The sequence below is a fragment of the Carassius auratus genome, unplaced genomic scaffold, assembly GCF_003368295.1.
Source record: "Carassius auratus strain Wakin unplaced genomic scaffold, ASM336829v1 scaf_tig00217515, whole genome shotgun sequence".
NCBI lineage: Eukaryota > Metazoa > Chordata > Actinopteri > Cypriniformes > Cyprinidae > Carassius > Carassius auratus.
The window spans coordinates 159,514-183,338 of record NW_020529106.1 but is presented as its reverse complement, the minus strand read 5'-3'; the positions used below and the strand labels follow the sequence as shown (position 1 = coordinate 183,338).

The window sequence follows — 23,825 nt, the reverse complement described above, 5'->3', positions numbered from 1 at the left end:
TATATATATATATATATATATATATATATATATATATATATATATATATATATATATAATGATTTTTTTTTATTATTATTTTTTAGATTGCTAAATATTGCATTTAGCATGCACAGTTAAATATCTAACATTGGTGGATATTGATTAAAAACAATAATAATTAGAAATTTGTGCATTCCCAGACACTAGTTGCTAAAAACATTTAAAAAGTGGTTTTTGCACATATAAAATGGAACATACCATTGCATAGATGTTTCTGGCCTTAAACTGCAACATGTAACTGGCATTCATTTAATTGATACCATAAAAGGGAAATGGAAACTCTCAGAGTTCATATTTGCTTTGTCTGGTGGCACAAACGGAGTTCAAGAGCAAACTTTAGATATTCTTAATATCAGCACAAACAGGTGCACACACAATCATGAAAGATGTATGAGTAGATTTGAATGTGCTGGCTGTTCATTCACCCTTTACACATACCTAGAGGGAAGCAGTCGACCTATTTTCCATAATGAAGAGAAATACCAGCATTTGCACATTTCTCTACTAACGCAAGTGGCATTGTACCAGGATGCAGAACAGAAAAGTGACTGTTTTGAAGATACATCTTTTCAATTTTTATACCACTCCTCTGGAGGAGTGGAAGTGAGATTTCACAGGAACAATGAATAGGTGCCCTAAGTCATTTTTCTCTATGAAAGAGCAGAAGGACCTGAATGCAAGAGAATTATATACTTTGTTACAATACAGAGCAGGTCTAAGATGATGGTTTACTCATAACATGTAGTGGACTGAATGCTACAGTCTTCACACACCAGCTCTCTTGTTTTTGTTGATTTAGTTAAAAGTGCCTTCCAATTTATATATGACAAGACGGGAGAAATAATAATAGTTCTGTCTGGCTGATGACTGGTTTGGACAGAAATATCCGTTGCAAAGAGAGAACACTGGGAAAAGGGACAAGAAAAATGTGTGAGGTTCAGTGCATGGAAAGAATATGCTTTTAATGAAGTCTTTTTTTTAAATCATTCATTCCTCCGGGAAATAATTTCAGGAGACCTCCAGTTCTCATGCCCTCTTGACTCTTTACCACATCAACAAGGTCTTGTTGACAAGACTGCGAGGGATCCTGGTGGATCTATTTTCATTTGTTCTTATAGAAAGGCGCCTGTTTCTTCCCTTTTTAGATATCTTAGATGAATAAGAATCTATGTGTTGGTCCAGCTGAAATTAAACACCCACAGTGAAGATAATAGCACATCAGCATTCAAAGCACAACATATGCTGGTCTTTTCATCAGAGTTGGATTTGAGATTCATTTGTTATTACAGCTATATTTTCTCTGCAAGAACTTATTTTTATCACATGGTGTACAAATGTAATAATTGTTTTTGGATCTGGCCTTTCAAGCTTTTTGAGCAAAGATTTATGTGCCTTATGTAAACCTATGCATGTATAGATTAGAGATGCTGACAGAGGTTTGAGATACGCTGATTAAAAAGGTTAGCTGTAGAGGATCAAGGGAGTAGAGAGCAAATTCTTGCTTTACTGCAGCAATGGCAGAAAAATGAAAATGGCATGTGTGAGTTATTGATGTCTCCACTTCCAGTTTCTGTTCAGCTGTGTGCTGCTTTCAGTTCCCTTTTGTCTTTATCTTCCAATACCACTAAGTGAAATATATAATGAATGCTTGTTCTGGAAAAGTAGCGTCATCACATTTTAATATAATAGCCTATACATAAATATATTATGTAAAAATCACCTTAGGACAATGTCAAAGCAGCGAGACACACTTTAACCCTAAAAATGCCAAGCCAAATGGGCATCCGGTTTTATTTTATTATATATTTGATCATGATGTCGTCATATCATCTGGCATTCCAGAAAAGCTTCATTTATTTTTTGATCATATGAAATAATTATAACTTCAAGTGCGCTATTTTCTAGACTAAAAGACAGTTTAAATACAATTATAGGCTACATATATTTTCCATTTGATATCTGTGTAGGCTAGTTACATTTATATTTAGTTTAATATACCTATTCATTACAAAAAGCAAGCTGTCATAGCAGATGTTTTAGTTTTTTAAGAGTTGCTTATTATAGTCGCAGATCCTATAGAGCAACTTGAGGTTATTGTTCATGCATAATCAGTTAGCCTATTTTATTTGAGTACACAAATAGGCAATATACAATATGCATCTGATTGTATGCATTATAGGCTGAAAAAAAGTCTGCAATTCGTTGATACCCTGTTTATGTGCACCAAACGCGCGTGCTTCATGCATGTCGTAGGTAGGCTACACATGACAACGACACTGGACACGCGCTTCTTGAAAAGGGCAGGAGACACATTGGAGGTGGAAGTGGTGTGAAAGAGGAGGGACTTGATACTTCAGTTTGCGCTTCACTGTGGAAACCGAAGGGCGAACGCGCTCGGCTCTATCGGACGAACCGTTGAGCCACGGAACGCCGCGCGTGTCCAGTTTGCGCTGACATTACCGTCACACGTTAAACTCCCGCAACTGTGTTTACCGCCGACAGCGGACGTTCAGTAAACCCGGTGAAGCCCAGAAGTTGTCCGTTTCTTTCCAAGCGCCACTCTTCCATGCGAGGATGTGAATTTCCACGCGAGGATCCAGAGTCGTGCCATGGTTTTGACCCGCGCGCTCCTCACAGAAATGGTGAGTGATTCATTCATCATTAACACGCTTTATAATTGCCCTCAGAAATACTGAAAACTGTTCATTAGGCTGTTATTTCTATGGTAAAGATGAATGCACCGAAATGTTTGGACTGCTGTGAATCACACAGTACTTAAAAGCGAGAAGTGTCCTTATATGGGAGTTAAATATTAAATTATGCTCTCATTTTGGCAGACTGCCTTTTAGTCTTTTATGAAACGAATGTATAAGAAATATGCATAATAACTGTCACAAATCCTACTTCGTTACTTTCTCAAATTTTGACAGTTATGATATCCAGCATAATTAACTAAGCGTTTTAAGAACTACTAGTATTCCAATCAGAAACAACTTTCACAGTTCTTTCTAGAAGAAATTGTGTTTTTTGCAAAAGTGGCTTGGAAATAACAAAGTGCTTGGTAGTGCTTCCCAGATAATTTATTATTAATAAATGCAAATGTCATATAATAGACATAATTTCACATTTGACAGCGTTATGTAATATACATTAACTGACAAAGTGGATCTGTGTACCTTGCCCAAAGGTGCAAGAAACACCTTGACTGACCCAGATGGTGTGACTCTCAGGTGCTTGAAATCTGGATTAATTAAAGCTTCCATTAAATATTGATGCATTATGATAATAGGCTGTAATGATACATCAGGCACTGGAACAGAGCCTCATATTGTTATTGTTTTAATCTGAAGTTCATTTAAAATTTGCATTGCAATATATGTTTTGTTTTGTTTTAATTTTCACCTTTCTGTTCAGCATTTTGATGGGGATTCTAGTGGCTTACAATCAACATTTAAATAATCAGTTGTGTTGACTGGATGCTGACTGTTCGGTAGATTTAATGGCAAGGTAATTTCATGACTGTCACATTTGGAAAGCATTTGTTCAGACGGTAATCCTTGCAATTATGAAGTTCTCCAGTGACGTGGAAAAAGAGAGAGAAGAGAGCGAGAGAGTACTGCACACTTTAGAGTTGTCTGGGGTTTTGATTGTAAACCTCACAGAGAGGTGGAGGAAGTGTTGAACCCTTCTGAATGAACTGTAATCTGTTGTGAATGTAACGTAATTCGTGCGCAAGTCACAGAGCATGTTTTTAGTCAGAATAGCCAGAAATAGCATGTGGACCTGTGAAATAATCAGCTCTGTAAAGAGGGTAATTTCAGTTAGATGTTCCAATCAATGAGATGACAATCAGGTGAGAGTTTCAGCGCCGTTCCCCATAAAACAAACACAGACTTTGGCTGTCGCTATCTGAGAATAAGCTCCCAACTACCTGTTTATGAAGCCATTCATGCCATGATTAAATGAGACTTCCAGAACAAGCTTTGGCGATATTAATAAGACTTGGATGACTTACAAAACAATTCTTAAGAATACTTTGACCTCCATAAATTCACAGTCATCCAGATAGCATTCAAATGAGGAAATCCAACAGCAGTGTTTCTCTTCCTAATAGCGTTCAGCTAACACGCAATCCTAAATGCATGATAGGAGCTCTCAAAGAATGGAAGTTTACTTAGAATTTGTGGCTAGTTATAATTTTTTGTTTCGTTTTGTTTTATATCTCTTAAAAATGCATAACACCTTCATACAGTATATACTGAATACTGTGTGTGAACAGGGAACTACCGTTCTCCAGAAATATCTTCAGTGCTCATCTGAAATTTTTACTTGAAAGCCCAACTTTATAAAACACTTCACTCCCACACTGAATCATTTGTGGGATATTTTATAAGACCGAAAAAAAAAGAGCCTGGATGAAGTGGATATTTACCTGTAATCCAATAGGAAACAAAATTTACAAATGTCTTATAAAGTTTGGTAATGACAAAGAGGCTCTTTATCTGCTTTTTATTGCACTGCAGGTAAAAATGTATTTCCATTATGTCAAAAGGAGTTGTAGCTTATTTAAAAAAAAAAGTATCAAAACGCCCTAAATGTGAGTAATATGAATTTTTTGGCTTTTTGAAGCACTTTGCATGAAACAGGAAGCTTGACTGTGTCATATATCCAGTTAATACTCTCATTTTATGCTGAATAAAAGTACAGATCATTCAGAAAAGCTCATGTGGGATGCTTTGGGTAGTTTGTCCTAAATCTAGTCCTCTGTGCTGATATTCAGACTGTTAGCACTTATCCAGAGAGCTCCTTTATGCATTTATGCAGTAGTGAGTGCAGTGGTCAATATTGGTGTCCTAAGCATGGAATGAATGTTTTTGATAGATGGCTTAGTAAGGAGCTCTGGCCAGAAGATCGATACACTCTCTTTTACATTGCATTAGAGCCCCATGTAGAGCCTTAAAACAAAGGTGAAGCCCGGCCGATGTGAACATGTGGCTCGCTTTACATTTCCTGAAGCTTCTGAATCAATTTTCTCTTTTGTGTAATCGCTTTCTGGGCACATGGTGTAAATCCATTAAATAAAGTTTTCCGTTTTCAGTGGGAGCCATGTTAAACATGTTGCTTCGATTTTTTTGCATAAGTAAACTTTAGGGATTAATGAGTTTGGGTCAACGAAGTGATTGGGGTGATTTCATTCTCAGTGCCTAGACTAGAGCACGTTTAATGGTCTCAGTGTATAAACTACTGCAGTATTAGCAAGACTAAGGAGGTTTTAATGAGGTGCCCACACAGTTTTCTCAGTGTAAACAAGGGGTTGTGTTTTATCTCACGTCACTGTCTGTCAGTATTTCAATTATTCTGATCCACTGTAAAAAGTGGTAAAATTGTTATGGTAAATAGCCATTTTGACCTGCTTTAAAGGTGAGGATCACCCAGAAATGAAAATACTTTCATCATTTACTCACCTTCAAGTTGTTCCAAACCTCTAATGAGTTTTTGTTTTCTCCTGTTGAACACAATGGAAGATATTTTAAAGAATTTTGGTAACAGTTGCTGATAACCATTGACTTCCAAAATAAGTTTTGTTAGTACTGTATAAATGTATAAATGTAATTGTATTTTGGTTGATTTAGTGATGCTAAATATTAACATTTGTATATCTTTACTTTCATTTATTTTCTGAAAATGACGTATTTGTTACTAATTATTCTAACTAAAAAAAAAAAAAAAATTCAAATTTGAATTAATAAATTACAGAAATCATTTATTTCACAATAAATCATGCAAGGTCTTCGATTTGTCTGCAGTTTTTCAGAACACACAAAAATATGTTTTAAAATGTATTTTTACATTTTGCAATCTATAGCACATATTCTTCCGGAATTCACAGAGAACAAAAATCAGGTTTATGTTATAAAACAACATTATGTGTCAAATGTAGAAATATTTCATGCTGTAAACTTATAAAGGTGTTTAGTATTCTGTGAAATGTGAGAAGAAACACCTTATTACTAGTTCTTGTTTCTGTGCATTTTACACATTTAATAAACACTATATTAATTAGGCATATTCATATGTTATTGATTTTCCTTCAGCTTAACAGCCTCCTTGTCTTTTAGGTTGTTGAATGGGCTCTGTTCCTGAACAAGATACTTTTTACATTTTCAAAGGCCTTTACAGTAGTGCAACTTCAAAAAAATAAAATACAAAATAGATAAAAATCCAGGCGCTCTGGCGCAAAGTGTGAGATCTCAGAGGACTGATGGCCACATTATTAGAGAGGGACTCACGGGTGGCATGAACCCACAGGAACACCTGTAGATCTCTTCATTAGCCTTATGATGTCCAGCAGCATTACAGTGCATATCAGAGAAGATCACAGCAGACCCTCTCCAGCAGCGCTGGAGCCACAAAAGCACCGTTATTAGGAAAGCTGCACTTTTAGGGGGGCTAAAAGCTCTAGTTAGTTACTTCTGAGAAAGTACATTTTTACAGTGGCTCAGAGACATCAGCACTGGAGTATTACATCCTAAACAGAGTTGTTTTATGGCCACAATTACGCTGCTACTTTAACAATTTCAAATTTTTCTTGTTCTGTGTGTAGTAAGTCGTCATATGTTTTGAATTTTGTCTGAGCTCGTTCGAAAATATCCACTCGGATCCCTGAAAAGATGGGACATATTTGGTAGCATCTGGGCCGTTTTCCAAGATAAAGGCTCGAGTTTGTTTTGAACGTGTGTTTAATGGAAATCAATAGTAACAAACATACAAAACTAGACAATTAAGTATTTGACATTGATTTCCAGCGTGCATATTAGTTCAGGAAGTGTTCCTAAGGTTTGTTTGTGAAACACTAGGAGTTTTTGCAGGGTTGCAAAATGATTTTTCATTTGTTTATCAAAAAGTAAGCTTTAACTAAAGTCTCGCTTTATCCATGCTTGCCATTCCGCCGTGCACCAACACCAACTACTTTGGAGATTTGAAAAAAAAAAAAACAAGCTTGCTGCTACCAGCTCTCGCTTACCGGTGGACAGAAAAGAAACGGAGGAGTGGAGCACCCTAACTTGCTGTCCTGGCTTGCATAAATGTAGCCAACCCCGATGCACATTTATCTCTGTCAGTTGTCTCTGGACTCAATTGAAAAAATCTACAATTTATAAGTGCGTTCAGGAATGTGAAAACGTTCCAAAATCAACGATCAGATCAATTTGTCTTGCCATAACCAATGCAATTGTAAATCTTACTTTAATTTGCATGACTTGGAGGTAGAAGTATGTGAGATGACTTATGGAGGCAGCAGGCACTGAGTGTTTGACATAAGTAGGGTATTGACACAGTAAAGATAATATTTGTTCAGCATAATACCAGTAGACCTTAATAATTACACTGGTTGTTTTTATTACAAGTAGTTTTACTGCAGCTAAGGCTCCATAAAGTTGCCTTTCTCTCCAAAAAAATCAAACTCGATGTTCTAATCAGACTACCATTTGTGTTTTCAGATTAAGATCACATGTGCACTAAATAATCGATTGCACTTTCTTGAAGGTGAGCTCTTTTGTGCAAGCAGTTTGAGAATGTATTTTATCTTCCATGCATTGTGCGTTGGCATTTTAATGCATGCACAGCAATGCGCCAACATTATCTCAACTGATTCCAAGAAAATTCATTATTTCAGGGTGATATGTAAATCCATGCCACGTAGTGTTGTGGTTAGAGTTAGGCAGCTGCTTGCTACCTGATAAATCCGGCACCTCCAGCTGCTTGTACCTGATCCCTGTGTGTTGTTTTACAGTGCTGTGCAGCTCCATCACACATCGCTTTGCCTCTGCAACCACTCTTAGCTCAGATGAAGCAGACTGGCTTTAACCCTAACAAAAACAGCGCTTCACAATCCATCCAAGTCCTCTCGCCACATCTGTTCTCCACACGAGTTTGCACAGAGTCTGAATTCCAGGTCTGCTGCAATCCAAAAGCTCCAAATCTGACACTTATACTAGGAGTGCATGAAACCCAGACAGCAAACTGTGAAGTATCTAACTCTGACGAAAGGCAAGAGAGAAATCATCATAGTTTACCCTGGCAGAAGTGTGCCAGCTTTATAACCCCTATAAGAGATACCACCATGTCCTCCGCACCCACTGACAACAGAAAATAAACACTTAGAGCTACAGCCCACTTCACGACGTGAAAATTGATTCCCCTGAGCTTTTACCCCTCTCTGGGCTTCATCCATTAAATCCATTTGGACGTGCAGCACAAACAGGATTTGCGGGTATTTTGTCAGGCTTTTTGCTTTGTGCAAATTAATTTAAACAAACTTGATTTAATGAATGGATTCTCTAAAACATTTTAATGTGTGGAAAATACACAGTAAGCATTTGTTTTATAATGTAGATGGAATTAAATACTCCAAACCCCCTAAAAGATGCTTTTACGATTTTATAAAATGTTCTAATCTAACATAAAAATAGATTGTGTCATCTGCACTGCTTCTTTGATTGCTATACCCTTCTTCATTTAAAATTAGGGATGCACTTGGCTCCTGTACTCTTATTCGTACTCGTTAAAATGCCCCGATACTAAACGCCGATACCACACGGCATGTGATAAGTGCCATATTCAGACAAATAAACTATGATAACAGGAAGCAGTATAGAGTTATTAGAGATTAAGGTTGTCTATACAGAATATCTATGCATTGAATGTAATGTTAAACATTCAGTATTGAGGCCTGTATAGCTGACGTGCACGACCTGATAAAGTACGCTCGCTGAGTGGATTGAGCGCGCAGCAGTGGAGATGCGCAAACTTGTCGAGTGAATATACATTTCATGACTGTAAAGTTTGTAGTTCGGTCGGATATGTCAAAAACAAGTATGTAAAACAGAGCACAAGTTACTTAACGGTAGGGAGGGAGAAAGACATAGAGAGAGAGAGAGAGTGTGTGTTGTGTGATCTTTGATTTTCACTCACTTAGCACACGCATTCGGATTAAAACTAATCATAAAAAAGGCAATTTATAGGGGCATTCACTATAAACATAATTTATTTTCAACCTTAGGAATAGATGACTTTCTGGCGAAAGTGAATCTAGCAGCCTGTGTTTAATGCGCTAGGCAATAGAGCTGGGCGATATATCAAACACGATGATAACGCGCATCTAGTCAGTAAATCTGGTTCCGTGATTAAATCCATATCATCATCACCTGCTTTCAATTGGAGCGGCATTTAATAGACAGAGCCGTAGATCACAGACAAGCTATACGATATTTAGTGCAATATTGCAGATGAATAGCCTTCGATAATGAACGTGATATTGAGTAGCTTATCAGTGAACCACTACTCTGTCTATTAAATGCCACTCCATCTGAAAGCAGGTGATAGTGATTTACAGCTAATCAAGGAGCCAGCATTACAGGCGAAATGCACGTGACAATCACATGCAATTTTTTACTAGTGGGTGCAGGACACTATAGTTAATTTATGGAAGTGAGGATAGCAAAATAAAGTACTATGACAAATTATACCCAACATTTCTTCAAACACTGAACTACCAGTAAAACTGATTTAAATTTGCGACCAAAAATTATTCAGACCAAGTCTGGGGAAAAAATTGAAGTTCAGGTTTGCATGAAACTGGATGACAGTATGCCCAGGAGACTACAGGCAGTTATTAAGGCTAAGGGTTGCCTGACTAAGTACTGATAGTTGTGTTAATACTGTCATACTAACAGCTGTCTGAATCATTTTAGTTGATTGTAATCCACGACATACCTTTCTATCAAAGTTATCTAACATTATCAACATGAATTTGTTCTGACACAGTTTAGATATGAGTTCTTCTCATGTTTTATTACCATCTTCTAAACTATAGAGAATAAACTGTGATAATCTGAAATGTTGAAGGTGTCTGAATACATTTTGGTTTGACTGAATCTGTTTAATAAATTTAACAGTTAAAAAAGTTAACCAGGTAACATTATACATACTCATTTGGTTTCTGTACCCAATAATCTAAACATTTACAAATGCAAAAAAATATCGGTATCGGTATCGGTTCTTGGTATCGGCAAGCAACAAAAATAAAAGTATCGGTATCGGGCGAGTACTGGTGCATCCCTATTTAAAATAAAATATATAGTTAAGACTTTGATTATGACTGCCTAAATAATGAATTATTTTTACATTAGTTCAATTTTTTTCTGAAAATCAAATCAAATAATCAACTCTAGACACATTCCTACTAGTATTAATGCATTTAGTGAAACAGTGCCTCATGTCCAGCATTTTTTTTATAGCATTCTGTTGTCACTTAGCACATTTACATATGTGAAGAGACATAACACAATCACTGGTTGTTGTGACAATTCATTTTTAGAATGTACTTATAAAGATGCCAATTCTCTTTCTTTTTACATGTTTTTTTCAGATGTTTTTGTTCTGGAAGCATTTTGTCTTATTCATTTTCTGCATCTCTGTAAGTTCTTCAGTAAAGCGTTTCAACAAGCCATGAACCAAACCAGCCAGCTCTGAGATGAATCACAACATCACTAACTCTGTTTTGAAGAAAGTCTTCAAAGAAAGTAAGGAGAGTGACATCATTTGCAGTGCTTCATGCGAGTGAGCAGTGACTGATGAGCTCTTTTGTTGTGATTTCATTTTTGGGGTTTTGATGCTCAGATAAAGATTATAGGTTTAGCATGTTATATTATTATAATATTTATTATGCTTTAGCACAGTCAGCACCATTAATTTACATTAATTTAACAGCAGATCCACACTGTCAGTTTTCCATTTCCTGTCCTATATTTGAGTGGTAAAAAGTTGGCAACCTTAGACAGAGCGGAGTGCAAATGATGACTGCAGACATTCTGAAATTAATTTCATCCAATTCCATGAATTACTTCAATCTTACTTTCACACGTTAGTGCAAATAATAAGTGGATCAAATAACAGATGAGCTCCCTCAGTGACAGGCTCGGTTGGTTAACAGAATGAAAAAATGAGTGTGTTCTCAGAGGAAATATGTTGACTACACAGATTCACAGAGGAATGTGACATTAATTCATTCTCACATTTTGCAAGGTTATAATCTGGCCAGAGGACACTGAGAGAACATTAATTTTTTGGTACACTTTATCTATTTTTTCATTGAAGATGCAAGACAATCAGAAATGCTCATTTCAAATCAGCATTTCATTTTCTCTGCCTGCCCGAGGCAGTAATCGCAGCAGTGGAACAATCCCATTTTTTTGTGCTTATAATTTTATTTTATTACTAAGGCTTTTACTTTGGGGTCTGTTTGAGGAATATAATCTGTGAAAGCATTTACTTTATTTCAGCTTATACAAAAGTGGGTGCAGAGTTCATGTACAAGATGGTGAGTTTATCACAGCAAGACCAGCTGAACCATAAAGCAACTGCAAGATGCAAAGTAACATGTTTCTACTTCTGAAATGCTTTTCACTGGGCTTCTGAGGACATGATGACAGTCCGTCGTGAGTTAAAAAAAACCACCGAGAAGACATGCTTTCAGAATGTCTCGCCACTGTGATGAATAATTTGTCAACTAGAGTCTCTCATGGAGTGTTTCTTTGCTCTGGATCTTCGTATTCATACACTCCATCATATTTATACAGTTCAGTGTCCCTGCAGTCAGTGGCTGTGTTTCTAAGCTCATTCAGCTTCTAAAAGCTGCATTTGTTGGGCATTATGTTATTGATCCTCCAAAAATTATGATTCAGATTTGGTTAGTGACTGAAGGGACTGAGCTATGATGCCCAGAAATGCTGTATACTAAGTGAATGCTTGAATAGGACACTTTGTTGTAATTTTTTTTGCCCCAAATTCCATTTTATATTTTTCCTAAATTACATTTAGTTTTTTTCCCCAAAATCAGGGTGTTTTTTTTTTTTTTTTTGTGGACTATGGTGAGTAAATGTTACATTTAATTTTAGTAGTAGTAATAATAATAATAATAATAATAATAATAATAATAATAATAATAATAATAATAAAAACATGTCTAATTAATTGAAATAGTGAAACTTATGCATTTTAACAAAAATGTATAAAATGTAAAAAAAAAAAAAAAAAAAAAAAAAATTAGGTCCCTATTAAATAAATTCGGGTTTTTTTGTTTCCAAATTGGCTTACTCTTTACATTTTCTGGATTCCATTTTAATGGCTTAATTTTTTACATTTTTTAAAAGTTTTTAATTTTTATAATCAGTCAGCTGAATAAAGTGAATCAAATCTAATCAATTAAAACTTAAAAAAAAAAAATAATAATAATAGAGCCCACTGAAATGTTTTATTTTTTTTTTCAGAATTTATGATTGAAAACAAATATGAAAAGCACGATTACATCTTACATAATTACATCTTTTTAAATTGTTATCATTATGAAAATCCTTAGATTTTTTTTAGAGTGTTGCACAGCAGAGGTTTAAAGATAAAATTACAAAATGTATTATTACTCACTTAAATTTTATTATTATTATTGTAATTAGTATTACTTTAAGAATTTTATTCTACTGTATAGCAATGTACAATATTTCTGTTACAGTATCAAGTTTAACCAAACATTAATTTTGACTCCAAAACTCATCCAATATTTGTCAAATTCCATGATATTTCATGTTATGCAGTACAATAAATTATATTTTTCCACAATTCCGTCACAGGGCCCTACTTGAATACTTTAAAAGTGCCTACAGCGAGAAAAACAATGCTATTAGTAAGAACAATTCAAATATAGCTTAGATTCCCGCGTATGTGGTCTAGGTAGGAAGCATTTGAAATGAAGCCAGAGGTTGTGTTTTTGATAATCTTGAGGCCTGCAGTAGAGTGTGTGGTCAGTGACGGTGGTTTGCGTGAAGGAAACGCTACACAGTATGGGAGTCCTTGGACTCTGCTCTCAGCCTCTGACACATCAAGGAACCCAGACGGGCGGTAATTGGTCATAAAATACCAGGAGGTGTTAAGATTGTGAAACCTTGACATTCATATTGAATTAGACATGGTGAGTTTAGTATATTGTTCTCTGAGAAACGACTTGATTTTGGTCCCAGGCAGGGCTATTTACAAGCCACTCTAGAAAGCAGTATCTGTGAAATCACCAGTGTTACTGGATGGTTTACCAAGACTACGTACATGCTGAATGTCTGATAAAGTCTTTTAAGGCAGAGATTTGTGCCCTATATTGACTTCAAAGTTGCATTTAATCACAGGATGAAGAAATTACCCTGTTGACTGGAAAGTTCAGCTCTGGGCTGTGTATAGCGTCTGCAATGCTGGAGAGAACTGATTCCTAGCTACTGTTTGCTTTTGACAGGCCATTTGTGTACTGCACTGTATTCATTTCCCATGAACATATTGTTCTTGTTATAGCATATGCTGCCAGGGGATGTTTTAAATATTTTATATCTATTTATAATAAATCGTATTATGTTGGTTTATTATTATCTGTATTATATATTTGCCATACAATAATGATTAATATTTCAAGTTGTTGTTGTTAAATCGGAATATGCATTTTTATTTCCCATCAACGTGAATATCTTTATTAAAAACAACTCTGGCTCGAAAATGAAGAGGATTTAACACACAGCGTTTAAACCCTGACCGTGTGATCAGGACCCTAATGTAAAGCATCACCCTAAATGGGTTTATTCTGCTAAATAATTATAATAAATATTAAATAATTAGACATGCAATACTGATTTGAGTTGAAATATTTTAATAATTCTTTAAACTCAATGCTTCTGAAAATAAAAATTTCCTCACAAACGACTTTGAGAAAAAAATTTCAGACAAGAAGGATATTTAAGGCACATATAATATAACAATATACAGTTGTATTACTAATAAAAAATGTCAAAAAATGTTTATATAGTCAATAGATGGGAATTGGGTATCAAGGCCTGCAATGTAAAAGTGGCCATTGAGATCTGGGTCTATTTCTCATCAGAAAAATCTCTCAATTTTGGTCTTAATTTGATCTCACTAGCATCCAGAAGAGAAATTAAAATGGTCTCGTGTCAGGTCCATGTTTTTCTCTTTTTCTGCCATTCAAAGAACTGGCGATCACTGCTCAGTAATTGCTGCATGGAGTGGTTTAATATCTAAAGAGTGACCGCATGCTGAGTGTTTTTTGAGTGCAGTTTAAGTTGTACCTGCTATTGTGGGAAATTCACCTCCCATCATTTACTTCCCATTACAGCACTCAAAACTATTGACCGACTTCAAAAAGATTCCATAATAATCAAGGAGACACATGTACTGTATACAGGGAAAGGACGATAAATCAATGCACCGCTGATCGATTCAGAGATTTTCAGAATTTATTATTTGACGTCTATTATCAGAATCAGAATGAGCTTTATTGCCAGGTATGAATTTGTTTTCGTGATACAGTGTACAAAACAGTTGTTCTAGCAGTAAGACAACACTTCTCGAATATTAGCAATATTCAAGACGCTGTTTTAACAAAACATTGATTCTTATTCAGTATGTAAAAAATAAACACGCTTTTTAATTTACGTGCTTTCATAAACACTAAATACTAAATAAACATTATTATTATTATTATTATTATAATGGACCTTTAAAGTGCACCTATCATGGAATTTTGAAATTTACCTTTCATGTAGTGTGTAACATATATCTAAGTGAACAAAAACATCCTGCAAAGTTTGAAATATGACAGTGCACCGTATATAAATTTATTGTCTTTCAAAAGTAAGAGTCGACTCGGAGTCATTTTTATGAATCGTTAGAAGACCGAAGCTTTTTCTCTGACTAGATGACGTCAACTTGTCAAGTTATTTGAATACGATACGCCCACTTATTGCGCTCCAAGACGGCAGTCAGTGAAAACTAGAAAACATCAAAGGGCGACGAGACGCTGTGTTCTGAAGTGCGACTCAAAAGCAAACTTTTTTCATCTGCCCAAGGATGAGCATTTGAAGACTAAGTGGCTACAATTCATATATACAACTGTACCACAGAAGTATAGTCCGAACCTTGTGCTTTGTTCACGCCATTTTGAAGACGATTGTTTTACCAACTTAAATGCAATCAAACTTGGATTCGCGATCCGGCTGATATTGAAGGAAGGTTCCGTTCCAAGTGTATTTGCAACATCTTCCTCCTCCGTATCACAACCTGTAAGTGTTATTAATAATTGTTGCTTTTATGTTTTATGTAGCATGCTTAATAATTGTTTGGTTTGTTGTGTAAGCACCGTTTAGCTTCTAGGTCTTCAATGACAATTGTATTGAGATATGTGAATTGTTTGTCGTTGTTTTCAGAGTTTTCTTTAAGAATAGAGTCATACCTCGTAGTAACAATGTTACTGGGTTTTTTTTTTTTTTTTTTTGGTAAAAACGTTATGTTTATGCATCGAGTTAACGCAAACAAAGACTGATTGTGCTTTTACAATATGAACTCTGGGCTATACTCGCTAACGTCACGTAAAGGCGGGGTTTTGAAAAGTGAATCACTAAACAAATCATTTGAGAATCGCTGTCAAAACAGGTAAAAATAAATGCATATTATAAGAAAACTAAAGTCTTTTTTGTCATTGCATGCATGCAATACTGTTGTTGGGGACTTCTAAAACAATATTTGGAACATTTTAAATGCCATATTAGGTGCTCTTTAATACTGAAGTTGTGGCATCAAATTGTAAGCAATTAGTAATTTTCGAAGCAAAAGTTGAGAAATCATGAGTTTTAAGGTTGAAAAATTTAAATATAAAATAACTCGCCTTAATCTGAACAAAACCAATGACAAATGAATAGCCCTAAAATACAGTCCAGAGAATCAGCAAATGCAAGGGTTTAAAAGAGTAGATGCCCCAGATCATAATTAAAGACAAAATTTGCATTTAAATGAAATGGGAAATTCCTCGGAGCATTGCACAGCCTCAGGCATGACGATGAGCCTCGTTTGGAAAGGAGAGTCTTTCTCTGCACTCGTTTCTCTCTCCTTTACTCGCAGAGCGCTGTACAGAGAGAGCCTCAGGTGCTGGAGACCCTCCTCACATCTGGGAGACGGTCTCCAGCGTTAATTCAATCTGTCGGCTGGAGAGGGCTGACTCAGCGAGGCCTGGTTTATTGAGATGGAGGAAAGTTTGAAAGGCCCTCTCAGTTTTCAGAGGGTGGCTGAGTCAGGCGCCTCAAATTCAAAAGATCCTTCAATTTTAAACCAGGAGATTGAGTTTACCTGAGAGGAGCTGTGTATCTGATCTACGTGAAAGAATGAATGACGCTCTGATTAGTGTCTTGTACTATTGGAAAAACGTGTGCTGATATTGAACAATATAATAAAAGATTGTTTTTGAAAGGCTAATTGCAGCCTTGTGAAAGTACGGTGAACACTAATAATGTGAAATATTATTACAATTTAAAATAATTGTTTCCTATTTGGATTTATTTTTAAATGTAATTTATTCCTGTGATGCACAGCTGTATTTTCAGCATCATTCCTCCAGTCTTCAGTGTCACATGATCCTTCAGAAATCATTCTGATGTGCTGATTTCCTGCTCAAGAAACATTTCTTACTTTGAAAGCTGTTGAAAACAGTCATGCTGCTTCATATTTTGGTGGAAACGGTGATACATAAATATATACACTGTTTGTATATACTGACTTCAAGTCTATTTATGGATAAACATTGGTGCATTAAAAACAATCTTAATTTATTTAAATGAAATGACTTGCGCTGCCTTCAAAAATAACTTTCCCTTTAGACTGATGTAGTGAAACTCGATGTTTCATGATCCTGTCAATTCCTGATGGATAAAACTGAGTCATTTTTTTCTTTGTGGAATATCCTGTTTCACTGGAGAAAAAGGAGTGGAAAGGTCCTGTTTCATATTGACTTTATAACATGCAGCCATGCCTTTTGTAGCATAAAATATGATTAATTCTTCAGTTTATTCTAGCCAAGAACCGCCCACATAGACCTGAAGAGGCCATCTAAACACTTCATTTCAGCACAAATCCAAAATTTGACAGTTGTAAAAATATGCAGGTGCTCTCAAAGATACCTTGTTTGACGAACAAAGAAGTTCCCATTGTCATAATTTTTCTCCTTCAAATTATTGCAAACCTTTTTTTTTTTTTGCTATTATTAAAGCTCTCAAAAGACTATTGGCATTCGCACATATTTAAACCTGCCACATAAGAACCAATGATGTTTGACGTCAGACCTGCTTTGACTTATTGTAACAAGCCCAGTTTACACAGGCACAACTGAGAAACCAGAGCTACTGCAAAAAGAATGTTTTTCAGCAAGTAACAACTTGAATTTTTGTATGTTACTCTCACAAAGACAAAACGACACAAGGCTGTCTAAAAATCAACATTTGCTCAACAAAACTAGCATTTTTCACCAGCTTTTAATATCGAAATGTGCCATGTCTGTGGCACGCTGTCTGAAACTGGGACTGCTTCCACTAGTGTAACTTGAGCCGGATAAAAGCAGAAAGAAGGAAAGTTTCACAACCACAATGATCCTGCATATCTATACAGATATGACATTGATCACTGCAAAAAAGTATTAATATTCTTTGTCCGGTATCATCTAACAGCAGCAAAGACACCTCCACATCTTACATTCTGTGCATCCTGTGCATCCTCTGCATGTCCTTAGTGGAAGTGTCTACTTGAAGGTTAAAAACAGGTAATATTTTAATTAAACTGCGATATGTGCAGTTGTTTTTCTGAACTGACTATATCAAAGTTTGCTTCTAAAGAAGCTGAATTATATTTTTTCTATAATTTTTTCTTCTTCTTTTTTTTTACATTCTTCTCTGTACTTGCATGCCACTCTAGACTAGATTAGAAAGCCCCTTGTGGGCCAAACACATTTTGTAGCTTTCAGATTTCATAAGCATCTGGTTAATTTAATTCACTCTCATTTTAAATGGCTTTTGAAGACACTTGCAAGCAAATAAAAACCGAAAAGGACTCTCAGTTAGAACAAAACGTGTCTGTGTTTTTTGATTTTGGCGTATGTTTGGCAAGTGTTGTGCTAAAACTAATGGCTTTTGGCAAGCTGGTTCAGTTGCTGTTAGCTTCAGTCATTTCTTCTTGTCTGTCTATGTTTATTAGATTATGCCAGAACTCATGTCTTTATCACCTCTTTATGTAGCATTAGATGTTATATTTATAAAAGTTATATTTATAGACAGGGGTGTAATGGTACACAGAAGTCATGGTTCGGTACGTACCTCGCTTTTGGGGTCACAGTTTGATATGAGTTTAGTTGATTAAGATTGTATCATTTTTAAGATTTAAAGCAAAAACAGAATGATCTGACTTCAGATTTGTGATATTATGCTACATAAGTCACCTGCACAAAACTAAAATCAGACGCACTAAATTAAAATGCAGATTTATTCTCTAACAGCAGGTGGCGCTTATGGAACAGCAGTGATATAGAGTTTCCTTGGATTCCACTGTAAACAAAGCAGCTGCACTTATAAACACTACTTTAATATGCATTAGATGAAGTTAAGAGGAAATGCAAATGCAAAAGACATTTTTGAAGACAGTTCTTCTCTGAGAAACATTCATATAAACCCCTACATACCCCTAAAACAATTACAAAATTGTTGCAGACGATAAATATCTCACACCCCTGGGTGTGTGTGTAGTCATTTAAACTTAAATTAAATTACATTTATGCATTTAACAGACGCTTTTATCCAAAGTGAAAGTGCATATCAATTTTTACCTATCATGTGTTCCCAGGAAATCGAAGCCCCAACCTTGCACTAGCTTGCTTGCTAACGCAATGTTGTACCAGTTGAGCTACAGGAACATAAACTTGACAGTGATGATCGGGTGTCGTTCTGGTTGTCTGTGTGTCTATGAATTAGTGGCTTGTGTTTGCATGTTCTGGCGATTGTAAAACACAGACTGGCCACTAACCGGGACAGTCATGTCTGGAGGTGTTAGATCCATGTTGGAGGGCTCATGCAGGAATTCTCTCAGGCAGAGCTGATGATGATGAGAATGAGATGATGAGTAAAGCCATGTCTACTGTAAACCTTTACCAGACCCCCGTATGTGTGTGTGTGTGTGTGTGTGTGTGTGTGTGTCATGTCGGCATGCTTCCCAACTGCAGATCTGCTGTTATTGTGCCAGCATGGATTTATACATCTTCGCTTGTGCCGAACGCAGACACTTATTGAAGTTACAAATCTCCTTGCTTCAGATATGAAAGAAAACAAGAGACGATACACTTGACATGGAGCTCTCTCCAGCAGAATGAATCAAACCTTTCATAAATGCCACTGGAACTTGAGTGAAGTCTAAAGAGTTTATAGTTATGATCCACAAATGGTATTCTCAACCTAGTAAATGTTCATGTTCATGAAAACTAACTATATTTCTGTTGTTATTTATCTTCTCACCCTCATGCCACTTCAAACCTGTATGTCTTTCTTCTGTAATATTATGGAGAGATCCCAAACTGAACTGGACTTCTATTAGTGAAAGCACAAAGGTCAGCTTTGATCACATGTGCCTTGATAACCAATCACATCATAGACCTAACGTCATTTAACTTCTGTTATCGTCAGTCAATCAGTGTTGTGGGTACCATAGAAATGAATAAGAAGTGCTGTAAATGGGATCATATTTGTTTCAAAATTGTCTGTACCTTCTCTCATAAAACAGCTATTTATTGGGTGTAAACTCTAAAAAAAAAGATCAATCGCAACAAATTTGTAATGGAAAAAGATATATATATATATATACATTTAAGATATATGTAGTCTATTTGAATTGCATATACAATTTCCAACCAGCTGGAAACCATTGAATAATTGACAATTTTGAGGTTGAATAAATTCTGGCAAAAAAATTCAGACATTCTTAGCTGAACAATCCCTTTAAATGAGATTATATTGTTCCTTCTGCCACATGAAAATGCAGGAAAAAGGCTATATTCATTTTCAAGAGATTATGTGTCATCAGAAAGTACAATATAGTACAGTAGGTGACCTAATTTACCTTGACCATGAAAAGTAAAACGTGGTTTTAAACACGGCAATTAAGATTTTTATGTTAGTCTTGAATTTATAGTTTGGCGTACCGGGTGTTGAGTTCATAGCAGACCTCAAGTTACTGTTAACTTGTTAACTCTGAGTTCTCTATAGTAAATATAAATTATTTTATCTCTTTTTCAGTGAATTCTTTGTAAAGTTATTTTTCAAATCCTTATGTACTAGATCTGTAAATAACACACATTAAAATGAATTGGTCAAAAGGTCTAGGAATTATACATTATTTTTGTTTCTCTGTTTAGCCCCGGAAAAGCATTTACTTTTCTAGCACGTTCTTGCTTTCATATAAACAGGCTTCTGAGCTCATATGTCATTTACCCTCCTCTGTGACAGCTGACATTCAATAACAGCTGTAAAAAAAATTCTGCCACATTACAGCCGGTCTCTCACATTGATCCCGGGGTTAATAGATAACACAAATCATCCACTGATATATTTAGGCTGACCCGATTTTATTGAGTAGGTTCTTTTGAGAAAACTACAACAGCAAATCATGGCAACAGCCTGTGTGAAATGAACTGATGATTCATGAGTTAGAAACAGATGCTGTGTCCTGACCGTAACCTCTGTTTCTCCTCATTTTGCAGGGTCGCTCCGCATCTACGGGTACATGAATCTGAGTTCCAGCGGCCAGATGCCTGAGATGGAAGAAGTAGATACCAATGAGAGGTTAGAGCACCGTCATCTGTCTGTTCCTTTAGCATTTTTTAGATGACCTGTAAGCCCAAGATGGTTTATATATAGACCTGGTTCATGCATAAATCAATGAAAAGTCTTTTGACCCTGGCTGAGGCCTTTGTAAGAATTCAGTTGCTTGGTGCAACATTGATATACCACGCATATGTTCACCTCAGTGGCCTCCTTTTTTTGAAATGTCATTGTTGTAAATGCACTGCTTACCTCAGATTTCTGGGGAAGCTACCTCAAGCATTGGGGGACTTGAAGGTCTTCAGAGGATTTGGGCCAGTTTGCTCAGCAGGACAGAGGAAATATGGTTTTCCTATGTTGGCATCAGCATTCTCTCTTCCGGTATCTGCTTACAAACCTTCAGTATCTTGTAACAACACTTGAGTCTCACAACACTATGACATTTATAAATAGTACTGAGTATGTGTGCATCATTGCTCAGCATCCAGTGGTCTTCATGTTGTTGTCAGTGAAATGTTACGGTGCTGTTATGTTTATGCCTTACGCTCAGAGTGCTGAGTAAAGGTGTAATGGTTCTAATAATAACAGATAATTTATGAATGTGAGCTGACTTTTATGTACCACAGTTACTTCTGGTCCTCAAATCTGATTGCTAAGAGGTGTTTCCAGCCCTGCGATATTTTGTTTTACCATTTGTATCTCTTCTTGAGGCATTTCTCACAGCAGCTGTTATGTCGGACAACCAAACTCTTTTTTTTTTTTTTTTTTTTGAGGAGAGAATGTAGTTATTTAAACTTCGAATATGACACCTATTTTAAAATGTGCTTAGCCGTTTTCGAGGATGTGAGCTCCAGGGCGAAAATCCCCTTATCAGATGAAAGGATAGTACAACAAAGATATCGCTTTCCTCAGCAGACATTCAAACTAATGTTTTATTGTGAAGATGAGACGGATGAAATGAATAATGAATGCTGTATCAGATGCAGGTAATTACACTCAATCTCTCATAAGCTTTCAATGAAACAATTAATTGTTACTAATTCTAAAGTGACGTTTTCAAATTAGCAACAAAGGCTTGGGCTCAGCTGTTAAACTGTCAATTTGAGATTTGAGTCTGTGGCAAAAGGAAGTAGTTCTGCATTCAGAATGATTTTTTTTTAAATACACTCAACTGCAGTTGTGCTATATGGCTGTATATCAGGATGCATCTATTTCTCTCTGTATCAGCATGGCTGTGATAACACAGCATTATACTGTTGATTGACTCTTTTGTTAGTATCACGTTTTTAAAATTCCACTACTGGATTTGAAATGTGAAAAAAAAATAAAGGGAGATTCATTTTTATCTCACAATCCAAATGAAAGCATGGTAAAGCAAGACAAGCTCTGGTGGCGATCCAGCTCTCTGAGTTCTAGCATGTCTAACAAAAAGCTGTCAAATCCCCCGTTGAGGAAACACAACACCGCAGTCTGAGTGTGTGATCATCACTGCACCCACAGAGTAACACTTCATCATGGAGGACGCATTGTCCCTCCAAACATTTTCATTCAAACTGGCAAACATTGCTTATATCACCTTGTGCTCAATATCACAACAAACCTCATGGCAATATCCCCCTTCTTTCAGAAGCTTATCTGCAGAATGTCCCTCTCTCTGGGGAAGGCCATACTCCTTATCCCTCTGTCACTGTGTACACCACTCTGGATCACCACTTTTCTTGAAGAATCTCTTTAGAGTGTCTTTGAAGTGTTTATGCTGTAAAAGGCACTTTGGCATACTTAGGTGTGGAATTCTTTGATGTTGTGTTTTGAGACTATTATTGTGTGGGAACGTTAATCAGAGCAGGCATATATTTAGAATGAATAATTGGTACCACTGCAGAATTAAATTTAAAGATAATTTTATCATAAGAGGTCTGTCATTGTGAGAGGTAACTCCCAGCATGGAAGAAGATTCAGTTGAAGTTTTTTTTATTGGTTGTTTCAGTATATTTGAAGCAGTTTTATTTCCCAGGGTTGATTTTATCAAATAACTTTTTTTTTTTACATTTTTATGTGAATTATCTTTCATCTTATATGCAGGTCACTCTGGACACTTTGGAGATTTGTTTCAAATATATTTATTTATTTATTTACTTAGTTAGTTACAACAGCATTTATTTATTACTTACTTTTTGTTGTTATTTTACCTTTCTCCCAGACCTTTTTTTTCTCTTAATTACTCTGTATAAAAACATTTAATAATTTTTACAAATCAATTTTGGCAGCTGGGGTTGCCAGAATTTTGTTTCGTAAAAAATACAGAAAAACTGTAAACACATTTTCAGAACAAACTGTGTATTTACTAACAAAATAATTGGAATATAAACCAGTAAATTCAACAACGCACACTAAAATCTGTTTTGTACCTTCAAAATATACTAACACATTAAATATTTATTAAACAACAGAAGATAACTGATAACAAAAGCTATTAAGAAACATGATTATTCAACCAAAATACAAAATACTATGAAATGTGTAGTGTCACGCAAGGAATTCAGGGAATATCAGTTTACATATTTTGACTTAAATTATACATTGATGTTCTTTTTTTACTTCTAAGAACTATACAATTAACAGCATTTTACTGTAAAATTTATTGAAATGTCTGGCTAGATTTATTAAAGTTTTTCCCTGTATATGGAACATTTTCTACAATATTTTACCATTAAAATTACACTAATTTAGTTTTTGTGTATGGTTTTTAACAAATTAGCTATCTACACAGTTATGTATTTTGGCATACATAACGATTGACAGTTTCTCTTCATGATAGTTTAATCAAAATGTAATTTGTTTTATGACATGTACTTTTATATGTGGAGAAAAATGGCAGAAATAACAGAATTCCTCTGCAATGCAAGTATTGTCCACTGTTGTTTTAAAAAGACAAATTAAATAATGTAATGACTGTATGAAAAGTTTTTGGTATTATTTTCTAAATGACCACATGCACAGCCCAAAGAAGAGGATGCTCTTCCTTCCTTTCTCTGCTTGAACATGTTCAGA

The 23,825-nt window shown here is 35.6% G+C and overlaps 1 protein-coding gene across 1 annotated transcript in view; it reads left to right on the top strand.

The window, feature by feature from the left end:
• Positions 1–2,367: 2,367 nt before the first annotated feature.
• Positions 2,368–23,825, top strand: part of LOC113101102 (5-hydroxytryptamine receptor 4-like) — an 87,926-nt gene continuing 66,468 nt past the window's right edge. Inside the window, exons 1-2 of the mRNA XM_026265577.1 lie at positions 2,368–2,684; positions 20,714–20,795. Coding sequence (XP_026121362.1) covers positions 2,609–2,684; positions 20,714–20,795 — 158 coding nt within the window. The 5' untranslated portion in view covers positions 2,368–2,608. The remainder of the gene's footprint in view (positions 2,685–20,713; positions 20,796–23,825) is intronic.